General features: G+C 41.7%; 1 protein-coding gene across 4 annotated transcripts in view; it reads right to left on the reverse strand.

Annotated features, from left to right (window-relative positions):
* Positions 1 to 12,828: 12,828 nt before the first annotated feature.
* The window catches only part of LOC106581150 (rho GTPase-activating protein 32), a 29,404-nt gene continuing 25,895 nt past the window's right edge, over positions 12,829 to 16,337 (reverse strand). For 3 of the 4 annotated variants that reach the window (XM_082966652.1, XM_014162999.3, XM_045703802.2), the window contains one exon: positions 12,829 to 16,199. In XM_082966652.1, coding sequence (XP_082822778.1) covers positions 13,912 to 16,199 — 2,288 coding nt within the window. In that variant the 3' untranslated portion in view covers positions 12,829 to 13,911. Of the gene's footprint in view, positions 16,253 to 16,337 lie in introns of all 4 variants that reach the window. The other variant, XM_082966653.1, reaches the window with a different exon arrangement.

Genomic DNA, 16,337 nt, shown 5'->3' on the forward strand with positions numbered 1-16,337 from the left:
CCACACACACACACACACACACACACACACACACACACACACACACACACACACACACACAGGCCTTGGCTGATTCATCAGTGGGCAATGACTGAAAGGACAAACTAATCTTTACTCCAGTTACCCAGCAGCCTTCTGTACAAAGCTTTAATTCTCAGTGTTCATAAGAGGATGTCCTCTAGTTTTTCCACACAGGAGAGATGCTTTTGTTACAAAATATTCAGTGGGAATACACACAACAGCCAAGAAGAAAACACATAATTATTTCAGGGACTTGCTTTGTACAAGAGATCTACACTACCAACAGTGGAGATAATTGATTGTTGAGGGACAGCAGCTGCCTCACTAGAATAAGAATATAATTCTGACCAGAAGTGCTGTGGAGGATGTTGTCAGGGTTTGGTTATAAGCAAAGACACACATTGGAATACATTGAGTGCAAAAATGGTACCCATTTCAAACTTTTAATAGGGATCAAATGCTCAAAACAGACCTCATTAAAAAGTTGAAAACTACAAACCAAAGCCCCATATTTAAACAAACAAAATAGCCACAACTTTAAAACGTTATAGTTTTACAAATAAAACTAAATGCTGAATCTCAATGACAAACACCTGAATCGTCTGATCAGTCAGAAAGACAGCACATTATCTCAGCCTCCTATGAAGAAGAGAGATGTTGGTTAATTAAAACACATAGACAAGCCCTGCTAATCCTGTGTGTGAGTGGCAGACAGAAAAGTCTTGTGTTTGGGAGGTGATTAACTCTAAGCCTAAAAGATGCTGTGAACAGCATTACAGGCTCATAAGTCAGAGATGCTATTGCTTGATGTTCGGGTTAATACTCATTGCCTAGTACTTAATCAGACACTGATGTTTACCAGAGGGAAAATGTGCTGGATTTTGATATTCAGTTTGCATGTGGCTGATAATACAAAAACAGCACAATTATAAAAACACCTTGCTCCTCTTACTTCTCTATGAAAATAGACTCAATTAAAGAATGTCACAGAAAACAACAATTTCCTCAGATTGAGTTCTCTACAATGTTCTGTTTTAGCACTCTGAGATATTTCCATCAAGTTTTCCTCAAACTCATTTTCAAGGTGACTCCTTTCTCTCTAAAAAGTTATATTGTTACACAGTTACAGCTAGAGACAATCGAAACCTGAGAACAAATGAGCTCACACTCCTAACTGTATTTAAATCATCCCAGTCCTGGTACCTTATCGACGCCTGTTTTGATGCATATCAGTCCTGCATCTTATTTTGTTTTGTTCAGACATAATTCGTTTTCTAAACTTTTAATTTGAATGTAATGGTTAGATAGCAGTTAATATTTATCTCTATGGCCTTGAATAGCTTAAAGATACCATTGTTGCAGTTGCAGTAAGAAATGTGCTGTTTCTTACCTGCTTCTTCAACTACTTTCAGTATTTATGTACTTTCTGTCTTTGTGTGCAATTAGATATATTCTTACCTTGTCAGCTGACATGTTTCATTTGTTTTCCTTTGGAACTCGTCCTATTAGGCGACCACAAGACACAGTCCTTATTAGTGTCAGTTCAAAAAAACGTCTAACAGAAGTCTAAGGAAATACTTGTCGAACTTTTCTGTGCCAGTCTAACAGGTTTATTTCTAATTACTCTGTTGACTGAGTGAGCGATATGTTAATGTTAGACAGGCAGACAGACAGACAGACAGACAGACAGACAGCTACTTAACCTCAATATAGTGGACATCTCATCTGCTGCATGAACTCACATCTCTCCCACTAGTGCCCTGTAGCTCCTCCGGGGTCCTGGAGAAAAACACAGAGAAAACATGACTTCAAGTCTTCCTGCTTCATCTACCATGAGGAGAGCCGTAGCTCAGCAACACCACAAATGACTGTGTAAACTATCAACCTTCAACACTGTTTGTCCAGTCAACCTCATAAAGGGCTGTCTACATTACTTAACAGTGTGTAAAGTATAATTTGTTTTGTCGATCGACCAGTGAGTGAAATAACAGTAAACTAGAAGATAAATCAGGCTTATTGATGACACGAGTAGAAGCCATTAGAAATAGGCTTTGTTGATGCAGGGAGGGAGTTGCTAAAGACGAACACTGCCTACTTCCTCCCCAATCATTTATCATTGTGACACATTTGCCTTGTTAAATTAATTAGTTTGGTAATTAAGTGTGACATGAATTAATTAAATAGACATGAATTCAAACACTATAGGACTCCATCAGAAACAAAAGGTTAGTGGCACATTATTCATTAGCGTTTAAACTTAAATTACATTTCATTTGTGTGGGTGTGGAAAAGCATCTTAGAAAGACATGATCTTGTGCTTGTATGCAAGCAGCTGCCAATGGCTATATGTCAAATCGACTGTCAGAAGAAGTTTATTTATGTATTTAAAGAGTCAATATGGATTACTAGACTGTGAAGTGTAATGTAGCATGTAGTACACAAAGTCGTACATTCAATGCTCTTGAATGCCAAAATGTTGCATAGCTCATCGACGCCGTATTATTGTTAAGTTTCTTGCAGAATCTTGTTATAACACATGTATAACACACATGTAATACAGTTTAGCATATCGCCTGTGACACAGCATGTCTCCATACGATGGAACCCTCAGACAGAGAGGTGGGCGGTGGAATGCGACCTCACTCTGGGTGGATGAGCCAAGTCATCACCAAGAGCAGAATTCAACGGCTATCAAAGGCTATTCATTCTCCAACGACATGAAAGGCAGAGCAGAGCACAGCTAAGTATCTGAAGTTAGAGAGTAGAACTCACACTATCTCTCTGAGCAGATTATCAATAGGCCATCAGTAGAACCACTGATGTGAACAGTGGAAAATTGGCTTTGTATAAAAGAGGAGAAAATATATTGTATAAAAGAGAGTCCAAATGGGCCTATCGTCTGATGCCAAAGTGTAAAGTTACTCAGAAAATGTTCCTGCAAAAGTTCATCAATTCAGTAAAATACCGCTTATCAAGATGGACAAAGTAATATTTTTCCCTTTATGTCTCATTTTGAATGTAAAACGATTAGAGCCAAGCCCAATCTGACATACAGCTAGTTGCAGGACAAGGCAGCAGTATTTGCTCTTTATATTGTTTGCTTCCTTATTTGTGTTTCAATTTGTTTTTGCCTGATTAATGAGTGTGCCAATCAACTGAATTATAATAATGACACATTATTAAAGCACGTTCATGAAATCCATATCAAATTATTCTAATAGCGACAACAAACTACCTGTTTGTTATTGAGTATGTGTGGGGAGGTTGCTGTAGTGCACACATGGCTGCCTCTGAGGAGATGACTGGAGTCCAGACAACAAACCATCTGACAGTAGTGACCAGTGGCTTGCCTCAAAAGCTAGCTAAACTAGATGAATTTTCTTTCCAGCACAGTCACCGGCTTCCTTTTTAAGACATAGGTGGCAAGATTAACCTGCAGTTATCATCATATTATCATCAGATGACGTCTTAATCATGCTCCCCTGAGCTCCGACTCCGAGAGGTAATGAATTTCAGATCTATTTACCATCTTATCGTGACTCGACGGTGTGTGGCTTCTCAAGGGGAGAACTATAAACCATGTGATTCAATACACCCAGGTTTTCTCTGCATCAAAGTATACAATGACAGAATAGGCCTTGATACTGTACTGCACCTTCACTCAGTCATGGAAGAGTGGCATCCGTTGAGTGTTTTGCCTATTAGCACAGTAACTCTGTGTGTGTGTGTGTGTGTGTGTGTGTGTGTGTGTGTGTGTGTGTGTGTGTGTGTGTGTGTGTGTGTGTGTGTGTGTGTGTGTGTGTGTGTGTGTGTTTTTGTGTGTGTGTGTGTGTGTGTGTGTGTGTGTGTGTGTGTGTGTGTGTGTGTGTGTGTGTGTGTGTGTGTGTGTGTGTGTGTGTGTGTGTGTTGGTCTCTTATTTGATGGGGAAAAAGTGACGCAGGCACATAACTTTTATGGATCAGTCATAAATGTTAAGTGATCCGAAGGGAGGCAGAAAACAAACAATAATTTATGGACTAAACCCTTTAACTCTCCCCTTACACCTAATAATGACAATAAACCCTTTAAACCTCCACTTACACCTTATAAAGACAATAAACCCTTTAACCCTCCACTTACACCTTATAAAGACAATAAACCCTTTAACCCTCCCCTTACACCTTATAAAGACAATAAACCCTTTAACCCTCCACTTACACCTTATAAAGACAATAAACCCTTTAAACCTCCACTTACACCTTATAAAGACAATAAACCCTTTAACCCTCCACTTACACCTTATAAAGACAATAAACCCTTTAACTCTCCCCTTACACCTAATAAAGACAATAAACCCTTTAACCCTCCACTTACACCTTATAAAGACAATAAACCCTTTAACCCTCCACTTACACCTTATAAAGACAATAAACCCTTTAACTCTCCCCTTACACCTTATAAAGACAATAAACCCTTTAACTCTCCCCTTACACCTTATAAAGACAATAAACCCTTTAACTCTCCACTTACACCTAATAAAGACAATAAACCCTTTAACTCTCCCCTTACACCTTATAAAGACAATAAACCCTTTAACACTCCACTTACACCTTATAAAGACAATAAACCCTTCAACACCCCTCTTACACCTTATAATGACAATAAACCCTTTAAACCTACCCTTACACCTTATATAGACAACCCAATACCAGTTGTATTATAAGGCACTTACTAATCTCGTCAGTTGGCTCTCTGGTACTTGAGCCTGGGGACGAGGTTAGGTACTGACTAGTGCCACATACAGCAGATAATTAGTGGTACACAACTAATTAATATCAAAAGTCTAACAATTACCCTTTGTACCCACAGTATTTTCCTGAATAATTGCCTACCTTGCTAGGGTGACAGGTAGGGCATTATCATTTAGGATCGGTCACCTACAGAGAAGGGTCAAGAGCTTCATCATCAGCTGTGACAGTGACACCTGGGATTTGGCATCAGTCCACAGTCCAACTACGCCTTCTTCTCAACCACAATCAACTCCACTAGAATAGAATACAGAATCCACATGAGAATATCAGAATAGAAGAGGGGCCGTGTAAGGGTTGATGCTCAGTGAAGAGCTGTTGCCTAATGCAATTGTGAGGTCTAATCAGCCACTTAATCAGCCCAGTATTGTTTCTCTGCCCTCCTCTATCCCATCAACCCCTATCCCTCCAATCCATCACCAAGAAGGTGAAAGCCACTGATTGCCTCCTCTATTCCGTCCGTATCCAAGGTTACAGCATTAGAAACCTCAAGCACTACCAAGGCTCTGTTGATTGGGGTTGTCGCTAATTCATTTAGCACCCTATTGTTGAAGTGATTATGAGGGATGCAAATATTTTTTTAAGGTTTATATTTGCCTTGGTAATGGCAACTACCCCTTTGACAGAACAAGCAATTGAAGGGATTCCAATAGTGTCAACCTTCAGGTGCTGAAAAGCAGGATATGCCAATCAGATTCAAAAGTGCATAACACCATGGCCTTTTTCCTTAGCGTCTGCGTGACACCCCATAAACCTACTTTCCCCCTGGTATTATCCCCAAGGACAGAGTGTCTCTGTACAGGTGTCTATAGTGCTGAGCCACCCACGCTCTTTCCCAGACAACAGTCACACCCATAGGGCAGATTACAGATCACTCCCCGCTGAGAGGGGTCCTACCGCCAGGCACCTGCTGTCTCCACCAAACGGGACAGCAACGGGCACAGCTTGGCACCAAACTCCCCCACACAGCACATTTCTGCTCTCTCTGCATCTGGACAGGCACAGCTGTTCAGGAATAATTCTCCAAGCAAGCAGGTGAAGAGGGTTCAGACTTCCCCTTCACAGTTTAACTCAACTCAACCCTCTCTACCCCTTAACTTAAACTCTACTTTGGTTAGGGGAAAAGGGCGGCCAACTTTGAGAAAATGACATTGGGCATTATTACAGGAAACCATTACCCCTTCATTTCATTTTCCCCACTGAACGATGAGGCGTAAACCTGAAGCTGAAAGGCAGCGTGTCCCAAATACATCACAATGTCCGCCGAGCAGATGGCCGTCTAGCTGTGGCCCAGACCCACCACAGTAAAGCTGAATAATGCATGCACACCTCGCTGTGATCCAGCACATTCAATACACAAACTGATCGCTCTGGGTCTGGACGCAGCGCAAAACGCTTTGCTAAAAGCTCACTTTACCCAAGTCGTCTCCCATAAATAATTTCCCCTCCAACGTTCACATGCATAGAAATTGCAACTTGTTGGTTATAAGAGGGTGCGGTACGGGTGCACATTGAATGTCAATGCAGCGATGAATAAACAATGAATCTGTGGGATGGCTGCTCCCGGAGCAACGCTGAGCTGACAGGAGGGATGTCTCGGTCTCCTCAGGTCTCAGTAATTGTTTCTGCCACAGTGCAAGGAAACCTCTCAGTCAGCTGTGATTTGATGGAGGCTTGTTTTCTCTTCATTTACAACAAAACACCCAGCAAACCAAAATTGGTTCTGTTAAATTTCCCAGAATATTCGTTAGGTTGTGGCTAATGTTCTCAGAACACAAAAACTGTCCAGTTGTCCAGTTGTATAAAACATTTGCCTGACGTTACAAGAACGTTCCCAGAAAACATTTTGTCTGTTCTTTAAAGATCCCCAGAATGTGTCATTAAGTTATAGGAACAGTGTGATGTTAACATTGTGGGGACATCACAAAAGATATCTTCCCAAAACACAAAAACTGTCCAGTTGTGCTGACGTTAACAATGTTTGTAAGAATGTTCCCAGAACATATTAACTATGTTCTTTAAAAGTTCCTATAACATGTATTTAGTTTATGGAGATATGACAACTTGAAAGAAACCTCCATGGACTGTTCAAATGAAGCGATAAGGCCTGAGGAGGTGTGGTTTATGGCCAATATACCTCGGCGAAGGGCTGTTCTTACGCATGACGCAACACGGAGTGCTAGGACACAGCCCTTAGCCGTGGTATATATGCCCATATATCACACCCCCTTGGGCATTATTGCTTAATTTGAACAGTTGTACAGCAATTCACGTAGAAACACATACAGTATGGCAATTATTTGGAATCACATAATTTATTAGACATTTATTATATTAACATAGTTTTACTGTATTTTGTTGATAGTCATGACATTGGGCATTATTAAAAGGGCAGACACTATTAAAAGGGCTTGGGAACAAGAACTTGGTTCAGAAATCTCAGATGAGGACAGGGTAGAAGCTCTCAGGAATATAAACCACAGTTCAGTGAATGCCAGACACAACCTTGTACAGTTTAAGGTGATACACAGGTTACACTACTCAAAAGTAAAACTGCATAAAATATTCCTGGACACCTCACCACTGTGTGAGAGGTGCAAGCAGGATGGGGACGTTGACCCACTTATATTGGACATGTCCTAAGTTACATGCTTACTGGGCTCTCATTTTTGATTACTTATCTAAAGCCTTCGATAGAGTTATAGCCCCAGACCCATTGATCGCTCTGTTTGGTACAGTTGATGGTAATAACCAGGAGGGGAAGGCCGTCTCTCTTTGTACTCTATTAGCCAAAAGGCTCATATTGCAATTTTAGAAATTGTAGACTGTAACTACCTTTGAAATGTGGTTACGGGATTTAGGGAATGTAACACATATGGAAAAGATTCGATACAATACCTCCAATAGAAGTCCAATGTTTTACAAAACATGGCAGCCGATACTGGATAAATGGTCTAGTCCTGCTTCATAACTGGGTTGATGATCTGCTGCTACTCTGTGCTGTACTCCACTCAGTATTTATATTGGGCTGAACTACACTGCTTGTAATGACTATATGCTGTCTTCTTATACATGTATCACCTAATAGGATTTAGTTTAATTTTGTGTATGTGTGAGTTAAAGTTTAGTTTTGTCCTATAAATTGGCCATCCCATTCAAAGTACAATGAATGTCAATGTTTGTATCGCTGTCTTTTTTGATTTATTTTTTATTGGAAAATAATAAACATATTATAAAAAAAGAGAGGATAACTAAATCCTCTATTATTACTTACTCTGCCAATCTTCTTCTTTATACTGCAATGTCGGGATGTTTTGACTTTTATTTTCCCTACAAACTTGATTTCAGAAATCATGTTAAATTATTGCCTGGCAGATTGCGGTGAGGTGTACATAGATTTGCATATGTATTAAGACATATAGCCATAGTCTGGATTATAATAACGATTTCACTACAAAAGGAAATCCACTGAAAACATTATGATCCTGGTGGCACAGCAGACTAAGTAGCCTACAGGGCTTAAAGATAGCAGATTGCAGGTTCAAATCTACTTACTTACCATTCTTTAAAATAGCTATGTTTTGACAATACCCTAATAAAAAATGTAAGAAGATTGAAATGCCATTTCTAATGTTACATTACACATCAATATTAGCAGAACATTGAAAATGTTTTTTATTGTTGAAGTATGTTTTTAGAACAATTCTGGATCATCATTTCATAACATTAAAAAACACCTTTATAAGAGTCTAGCGGGAATGTTTGTTGTTTGTTGTTATAGGTGTTAGTAGTTTTACAGTAGCGCCATCAACAAATGAATATTCCAGGAACGTTTTTTTCGAACAAATTCAAGTGCTCCAGCATTTTATTGCTGATATACAGTACCAGTCAAAAGTTTGGACACACCTACTCATTCCAGGGTTTTTCTTTACTTTTACTATTTTCTACATTTTGAATAATAGTGAAGACATCAAAACTATGAAATAACACAAATGGAATCATGTAGTAACCAAAAAAAGTGTTAAACAAATCAAAATAGATTTTATATTTGAGACTCTTCAAAGTAGCCACCCTTCGCCTTGATGACAGGTTTGCACACTCTTGACATTCCCTCAACCAGCTTCATGAAGTAGTCACCTGGAATGCATTTCAATTAACAGGTGTGCCTTGATAAAAGGTAATTTGTGGAATTTCTTTCCTTCTTAATGCGTTTGAGCCAATCAGTTGTGTTGTGACAAGGTGGGGGTGGTATAAGACCAAGTCCATATTATGGCAAGAACAGCTCAAATCAGCAAAGAGAAACTTTGAAAGTTTCTTAAAATGCAGTGATGATAAAACTGTCTCTCATGAGGACCGCCATGGGAAAGGAAGACCCAGAGTTACCACTGCTGCAGAGGATAAGTTCATTAGAGTTACCAGCCTCAGAAAATATAAATGCTTCACAGAGTTCAAGTAACAGACGTATCTCAACATCAACTGTTCAGAGGAGACTGCATGAATCATGCCTTCATGGTCGATTGCTGCAAAGAAACCACTACTAAACGACACCAATAAGAAGAAGAAACTTGCTTGGGCCAAGAAACACGAGCAATGGATGGCTGTCTCCTCCATGCTTCCCACCGTGAAGCATGGAAGAGGTGGTGTGGTGATGTGGGGGTGCTTTGCTGGTGACACTTTCAGTGATTTATGTAGAATTCAAGGCACACTTAACCAGCATGGCTACCACAGCATTCTGCAACGATACGCCATCCCATCTGGTTTGTGCTCAGTGGGACAATCATTTGTTTTTCAACATGACCCAACACACCTCCAGGCTGTGTAAGGGCTATTTGACCAAGAAGAAGAGTGATGGAGTGCTGCATCAGATGACCTGGCCTCCACAATCACCCAAACTCAAACCAATTGAGATGGTTTGGGGTGAGTTGGACCGCAGAGTGAAGGAAAACCAGCCAACAAGTGCTCAGCATATGTGGGAACTCCTTCAAGACTATTGCAAACCCATTCAAGGTGAAGCTGGGTGAGAGAATGCCAAGAGTGTGCAAAGCTGTCATCAAGCCAAAGGCTGGCTACTTTGAAGAATCTCAAATACAAAATATATTTTGATTTAACACATTTTTGGTTACTACATGATTCCACATGTGTTATTTCATAGTGTTGATGTCTTCACAACTATTCTGCAATGTAAAAAATAGTAACAAATAAAGAAAAACCCATGAATGTGTAGGTATGTACAAACTTTTGACTGGTACTGGATGTTAAGGGGGCATTTGTAGAATCCTCATGTCAATGTCAGACTATAACTTTATGAGACCATTGTAGGAATATTATTGCTGTTATGGGTGTTTTGAATAACATCCATAAATATGAGCAGAACGTTCCTGTAATGTTTCCTCAGAATCACTTCCATTGCTCCCACATTTGTTGCGGCAGTATGTTTTAAGAACATTGTGTTATTACATTCTCTAGCAACCAAATCAACCTTAGGGGAATCTTCTGTGGTAGTTTTTACAGATTGAGAACATTTGAGTGGATGTTAACTCATTCCAAGGATATTTCATTTTAAACTTTTTTCTTAGAAAAAATAAATGTGTATGTTTGTGAGACGTTATCAACCTAATGTTAGCTCAAACCTGACCTAGTATGTGGGCCAAGTAGTCAATGAATATGATAAGCTCCTCGCTGCCCAGAAAGTGTTACGTCAAAATATGTTGTTACTCACCAAATATGCATGTCCTGCCTGAAACTATCATAATTTACTGCCATTACGCCCGGTATGTACTTCCAAAAAAAGGGGGGGGGGGGGGGGGGAGTACAATTCAAGTCGGAAGTTTACATACACCTAGGTTGGAGTCATTAAAACTCATTTTTCAACCACTCCACAAATGTCTTGTTAACAAACTATAGTTTTGGCAAGTCGGTTAGGTCATCTACTTTGTGCATGACAAGTAATTTTTCAAACAATTGTTTACAGACAGATTATTTCACTTATAATTTACTGTATCACAATTCCAGTGGGTCAGAAGTTTACATACACTAAGTTGACTGCGCCTTTAAACAGCTTGGAACATTCCAGAAAATGTTATGGCTTTAGAAGCTTCTGATAGGCTAATTGCTAATTGACATCATTTGAGTCAATTGGAGGTGTAACTGTGGATGTATTTCAAGGCCTACCTTCAAACTCAGTGCCTCTTTGCTTGACATCATGGGAAAATCAAAAGAAATCAGCCAAGACCTCAGAAAAAAGACCATCACAAGTCTGGTTCATCCTTGGGAGCAATTTCCAAACGCCTGAAGGTACCACGTTCATCTGTACAAACAATAGTACGCAAGTATAAACACCATTGGACCACGCAGCCGTCATACCGCTCAGGAAGGAGACGGGTTCTGTCTCCTAGAGATGAACGTACTTTGGTGCTAAAAGTGCAAATCAATCCCAGAACAACAGCAAAGGACCTTGTGAAGATGCTGGAGGAAACAGGTACAAAAGTATCTATATCCACAGTAAAATTAGTCCTATATCGACATAACCAGAAAGGCCTTTCAACAATAAAGAAGCCACTGCTCCAAAACCATCATAAAAAGCCAGACTACGGTTTGCAACTGCACATGGGACAAAGACCATACTTTTTGAAGAAATGTCCTCTGGTCTGATGAAACAAAAATAGAACTGTTTGGCCATAATGACCATCGTTAAGTTTGGAGGAAAAAGGGGGAGGCTTGCAAGCTGAAGAACACCATCCCAACCGTGAAGTACGGGAGTGGCAGCATCATGTTGTGGGGGTGCTTTGCTGCAGGAGGGACTGGTGAACATCACAAAATAGATCAGCATCATGAGGGACGAAAATGATGTGAATATATTGAAGCAACATCTCAAGACATTAAAGCTTGGTCGCAAATGGGTCTTCCAAAGTTGTGTCAAAATGGCTTAAGGACAACAAAGTCAAGTTATTGGAGTGGCCATCACAAAGCCCTGACCACAATCCTATAGAACTGAAAAAGCGTGTGTGAGCAAGGAGGCCTACAAACCTGACTCAGTTACACCAGCTCTGTCAGGAGCAATGGGCCAAAATTCACCCAACTTATTGTGGGAAGCTTGTGGAAGGCTACCCGAAACGTTTGACCCAAGTTAAACAATTTAAAGGCAATGCTACCAAATACTAATTGAGTGTATGTAAACTTCTGACCAACTGGGAATGTGATGAAAGAAATAAAAGCTGAAATAAATCACTCTACTGTTATTCTGACATTTCACATTCTTAAAATAATGTGGTGATCCTAACTTACCTAAAACAGGGAATTTTTACTACGATTAAATGTCAGGAATTGTGTAAAACTGAGTTTAAATGTATTTGGCTAAGGTGTATGTAAACTTCCTACTTCAACTGTATATGACTTTTCTGGTCATAACGCTTGCCGAGTTGGTGAATGGTAACTTGAATGGTAGCTTTCTGAGCAGAGAAGATCTCGTCATATTCATTGTCTCCTCTGCCCAGATACTGGTTCAGCTCAAACCCTAACTAAACTTAGTTTGAGTGTTCGCTAATGTTCTGAGAATGTTCCCAGTTTGCAGAATGATTTATTCCTAATTTTGCACTAGCAGTTTCCTTGGATATGGATGACAGATCAAGGGGAGAAGATGCATTAACTTCTTTTCAGAAGTTGTCAGTTTTGTCTACGCTAATAAGATCCTGTTTTGGAAAGAAATAGCCACTGTTGTGTATATAGTAATACCACTACACATCTAAGGAATGAGAGATTTTATGAAAAACTGATTTAAAGTGTTTATAACATTTTTTTAAAACTTGTCCTATCTCCACTTGAGATTCAGAGAAACATTATTAGGAAACCACTTTCTCTGCAATACTGCAGTGCCCTCTGCTGTCCAATGCTTAAACTTCTCTGAATCTGCAAGGTAGCAAATGCCCAGTGAGTATGCATTTCTGCTCCAACCAATAACTTCATTAAATGTGCATTCCCATGAACAAAATGGTAAAAAAAATATCCAATAAATTCTGACCATTTTTCATAGTATGCTATAGATATTATTTATTTTTAATTTATATTCTAATGAAAAACACAACATTAAAATGTCTTAGCAATATCTCCTCATTTACAGAGGGTTGGGTTTGAAATAACATATTTAATGAATACGAAACTATAACAAAAGAATAAAGCAACAGTTAAACATGACATACCATTAAAATATCCCTACAAAGAGAGAAACTAATGTCCTCTCATAATACACCACAATGTCATGAAGCATCACAGCTTCCTGTTAATGTGAGAAGTGCATTGACATACACTTTCACATTTGCAGCACATGTACACATTTGGAAGTTATTTATTCTGGTAAGATGACAGATGGACCCTAACTGTGGTCACAGTCCTCCTTGCTCCTTAATCTTTCCATGTCTGAGTGTTTTGTGAAGGTGAGAGCAGTGCCGTTGAAGAAATGTCCTCTGTGTCTTCCACTATTGTATGAACTAAATAACACCAAAAGTGCTAATGTTACTAAACACCTTGAGCGGAGAATCAGTGGAAATGCAAAACATAAAAGTCAAGGAGCTCTATGCATGGTTCTCATTTACTATAATTCTTAAAAAGTGCATGTTTCTTCAGTTAGGGCGTAAATGATCTAAATAAACTAGGCAAACAATATCACATTGGCAGTAGGCCAAGTAAGACATTATATCTTAGAATATTATTGCTCATAAGATTAACAATATTTGGCAGATATTTAAAATGGTATTTTCTGTTTGTTGGACAATATTATCTCATGGACATGAAATTATAATTAACCTTTGGGCATAAAAATTATACAAAACCTTCATAAACCATTGCACAAAACAATATTTCAAAATCTCACCTTTACCAGTCCCATTGTAGTTAATGAGAAAATAATGTACCTCTTTCTTTGCTATCTACACGTTACCAACAGTATGACCCACCCATTTGTGTCAATTCTACATTTTCTTAAAAACAGTTTATGAAGGTTTATTTCTGTATGCATTTTTTCCATTTTTATAAACATCAACATTAATCTGTTGAGTTGGCGATGTATGCCAAACTGGCCTCAGCTTCTGGTGTGATTAGAGGACGGAATCACTCAGCGTAGACTCCAGCTTCCGGCCTGAGGCCTGACTGCAGGAAGGCCCCGTGGCCCCCTAGGGCCTGGGACAGCAGTCTGTGGCTGTGTGGGGTCATGCAGCCGTGGCCAGGGAACGGCCCTGGCATGGCCTTACTAGACCCTGAGGGTTTGGGCTTGGGAGCTGGGTAGTACCCCTCCAGGTTATCATAGTGAGAGGGCATGGCCTTGGTGCTCTGAGTTCTCCTGTGGGGCTGGGTGGAAAAGGACCCAGGGTGATCTGGTTCCACAGGCGATTTGACATGGTGGTAGTAACGAGGCTCTTTGATGCTCTGTGATCGTTGTCTCCTGGGGATGCTTGGTTTTAATCGGGCAGAGTAGCTATTAGCAGCGTTGCCCATCATTACTTTGTCCAGGTCACAACCTCTACTAGGACCACCCTCACCCTGCTCCATGTTCTTAACATCTAGGAGTATGGGGACGTTGCAATGCTGTGGTTGATGTCGTTGGGAGGTGCCCTGCTTGGACTGGGTTCTCCTGGAGACACTCTCTCTCCTGGGAGGGCCTGGTTCCTCACCTGGCCAATGACCCCTCTGGTGCCTGATGTAATCACTAGGGTCTGAAAGCTGCTGGCCAGGGGAGATTGGGGACATGGCAGGTACTTCACGTTGGCTGTCCACTCTGTCGATGGCCAGCAGGCAGGCATTACCTGGGTCTGACCTGCTTCTGGTGTGACTGATATCTCTGCCGCTGATGTCACTCTGTGGGACGGGAGGATCCAAGTTCTCATAAGGAGACATGATAGGGCCCTGGGTCCTCTGCCTGGCTCTATTCTCTTGCCTGATTGGATGATAGACTAGTCTGTCACAACTCTCTGGGTGGTCCCAGGACTCGTAAATGACTCGCTCTAGATCCCTACTCTCCAAGAAGAGTTCTCTTTTTGCAGGTGGGATGTTGTTTGAAGGGCGATAGTGGTAGCCAGGATGTCCACTATCCCTAGTAGAGCGCATGGTGTATGACTGACTGTGTCGGATACGGCTTGTCCTGTAAGGGTCCACATAGTAGTAAGACTCCTCTGGAGGCGCTGCGTCTGAATAGGAGCTGTAGCGGTACTGAACGCGTCCGTTCTCAAAGTATGGCTGCAGGGGTTGAACACCTGACTGGACAAGCCTCTGGCACTCCTTTTCCTGGACAGCTGGACGTTGGACATAGAACAGGATGTCTGGGGGTAGGACGTCAGTTTCTGCCAGTTGAACACAACTAGGTTGCTGGGCATGGAAGGAGCGTGCCCTGCGGATGACCGGGTACCCCAGGGCTCTCTCCTCAGTCCTCTGCCATTGTCCCCTGGATCTGTGGTGGCCGCTGGAGCTGTGCTCCTCCCTGGGTTGGGGTTGACCTCTGTACTGGGGGGAGGAAGATGGGTGGTGCCGGAGGCCTAAAGTGCTGTAGCAGCTGTCAGACGTGGGTTTGTACATGCTCTTGGGCCCTGCCAGGTGGGGAGGGAGACAGCCAGGCCGAGGATGGTGAGGTCCAGATACCTGTCCTGCTGGATTGACCCGATGATGTCTGTACACATCTTCAGCCTCCCTCATAGCTTCCCCTTCATCAGAGCTGTACTGATGGACTAAGGACGGCAGAGGAGGACATGAAGGGATCTCCTCCACAGACCCTGGCATGGACGCCTCAGCCAGAACAGTCCGATAGTTATAGGCATTGACAGAGTCAGTGTTAGCGAGGACAGCGGCGGCTAACTGGCTCTGAATGGAGCAGACTGATTGAAAGGGAGGGGAGACCCTACCACTGAGATACAAGGAGGAAACCGTCTGAGGCTGAACAGGTCTCACAGCTCCCAGGGGCCTGTCTCTCCCTTCTCTCTGGTCCCTCACCTCTGTGCTGCCCTGCAGTAGAGCTCCAGCTTCTAAGGGACTGACAGTGGGAGTGAAGTTACTCATAGCCACATGGCCCTCAGGGGCCTGTTTTCTCGCATGGCTAGGGAAACGGCCACAAGGACTCTCAACTGATGTACCAGCCAAGGGTAAGAGGGGGGATGGAGAAGAGACCTTGAGGTCGCCGTAATCCTGAGAGCAGGATTGGAGGTGGAGAACAGAGGGCCGTGGGGGTCTGTCCAGGGGATGGGGGGTGTCCTGTCTCTGGAGAGGATAGGGGGGTTGGGTGCTCCTCCTCTGGGAGGTCAGAGTGGCCTTCTGGGCAGACTCAGCCAGGGCCAAGGCCAGCCTGCGGGCAGCCATCGTCAACGGAGGGTGAGGAGGGAGGACAGACACTGAATTCACAAGCCTATCTGTTCCTGGGGAGGCATAAGACAAACAATGCTGCTACAGTATGACAGGACAAACAACGCTGTGATCAGACATGAGGGGACAACACATAGAATAATACCATAAGAACTTCAGCTAACAAGGGAACACAGTAAGAACTGTACATG

Source organism: Salmo salar, chromosome 20 (genome assembly GCF_965601325.2).
Source record: "Salmo salar chromosome 20, fSalSal1, whole genome shotgun sequence".
NCBI classification, from domain to species: domain Eukaryota; kingdom Metazoa; phylum Chordata; class Actinopteri; order Salmoniformes; family Salmonidae; genus Salmo; species Salmo salar.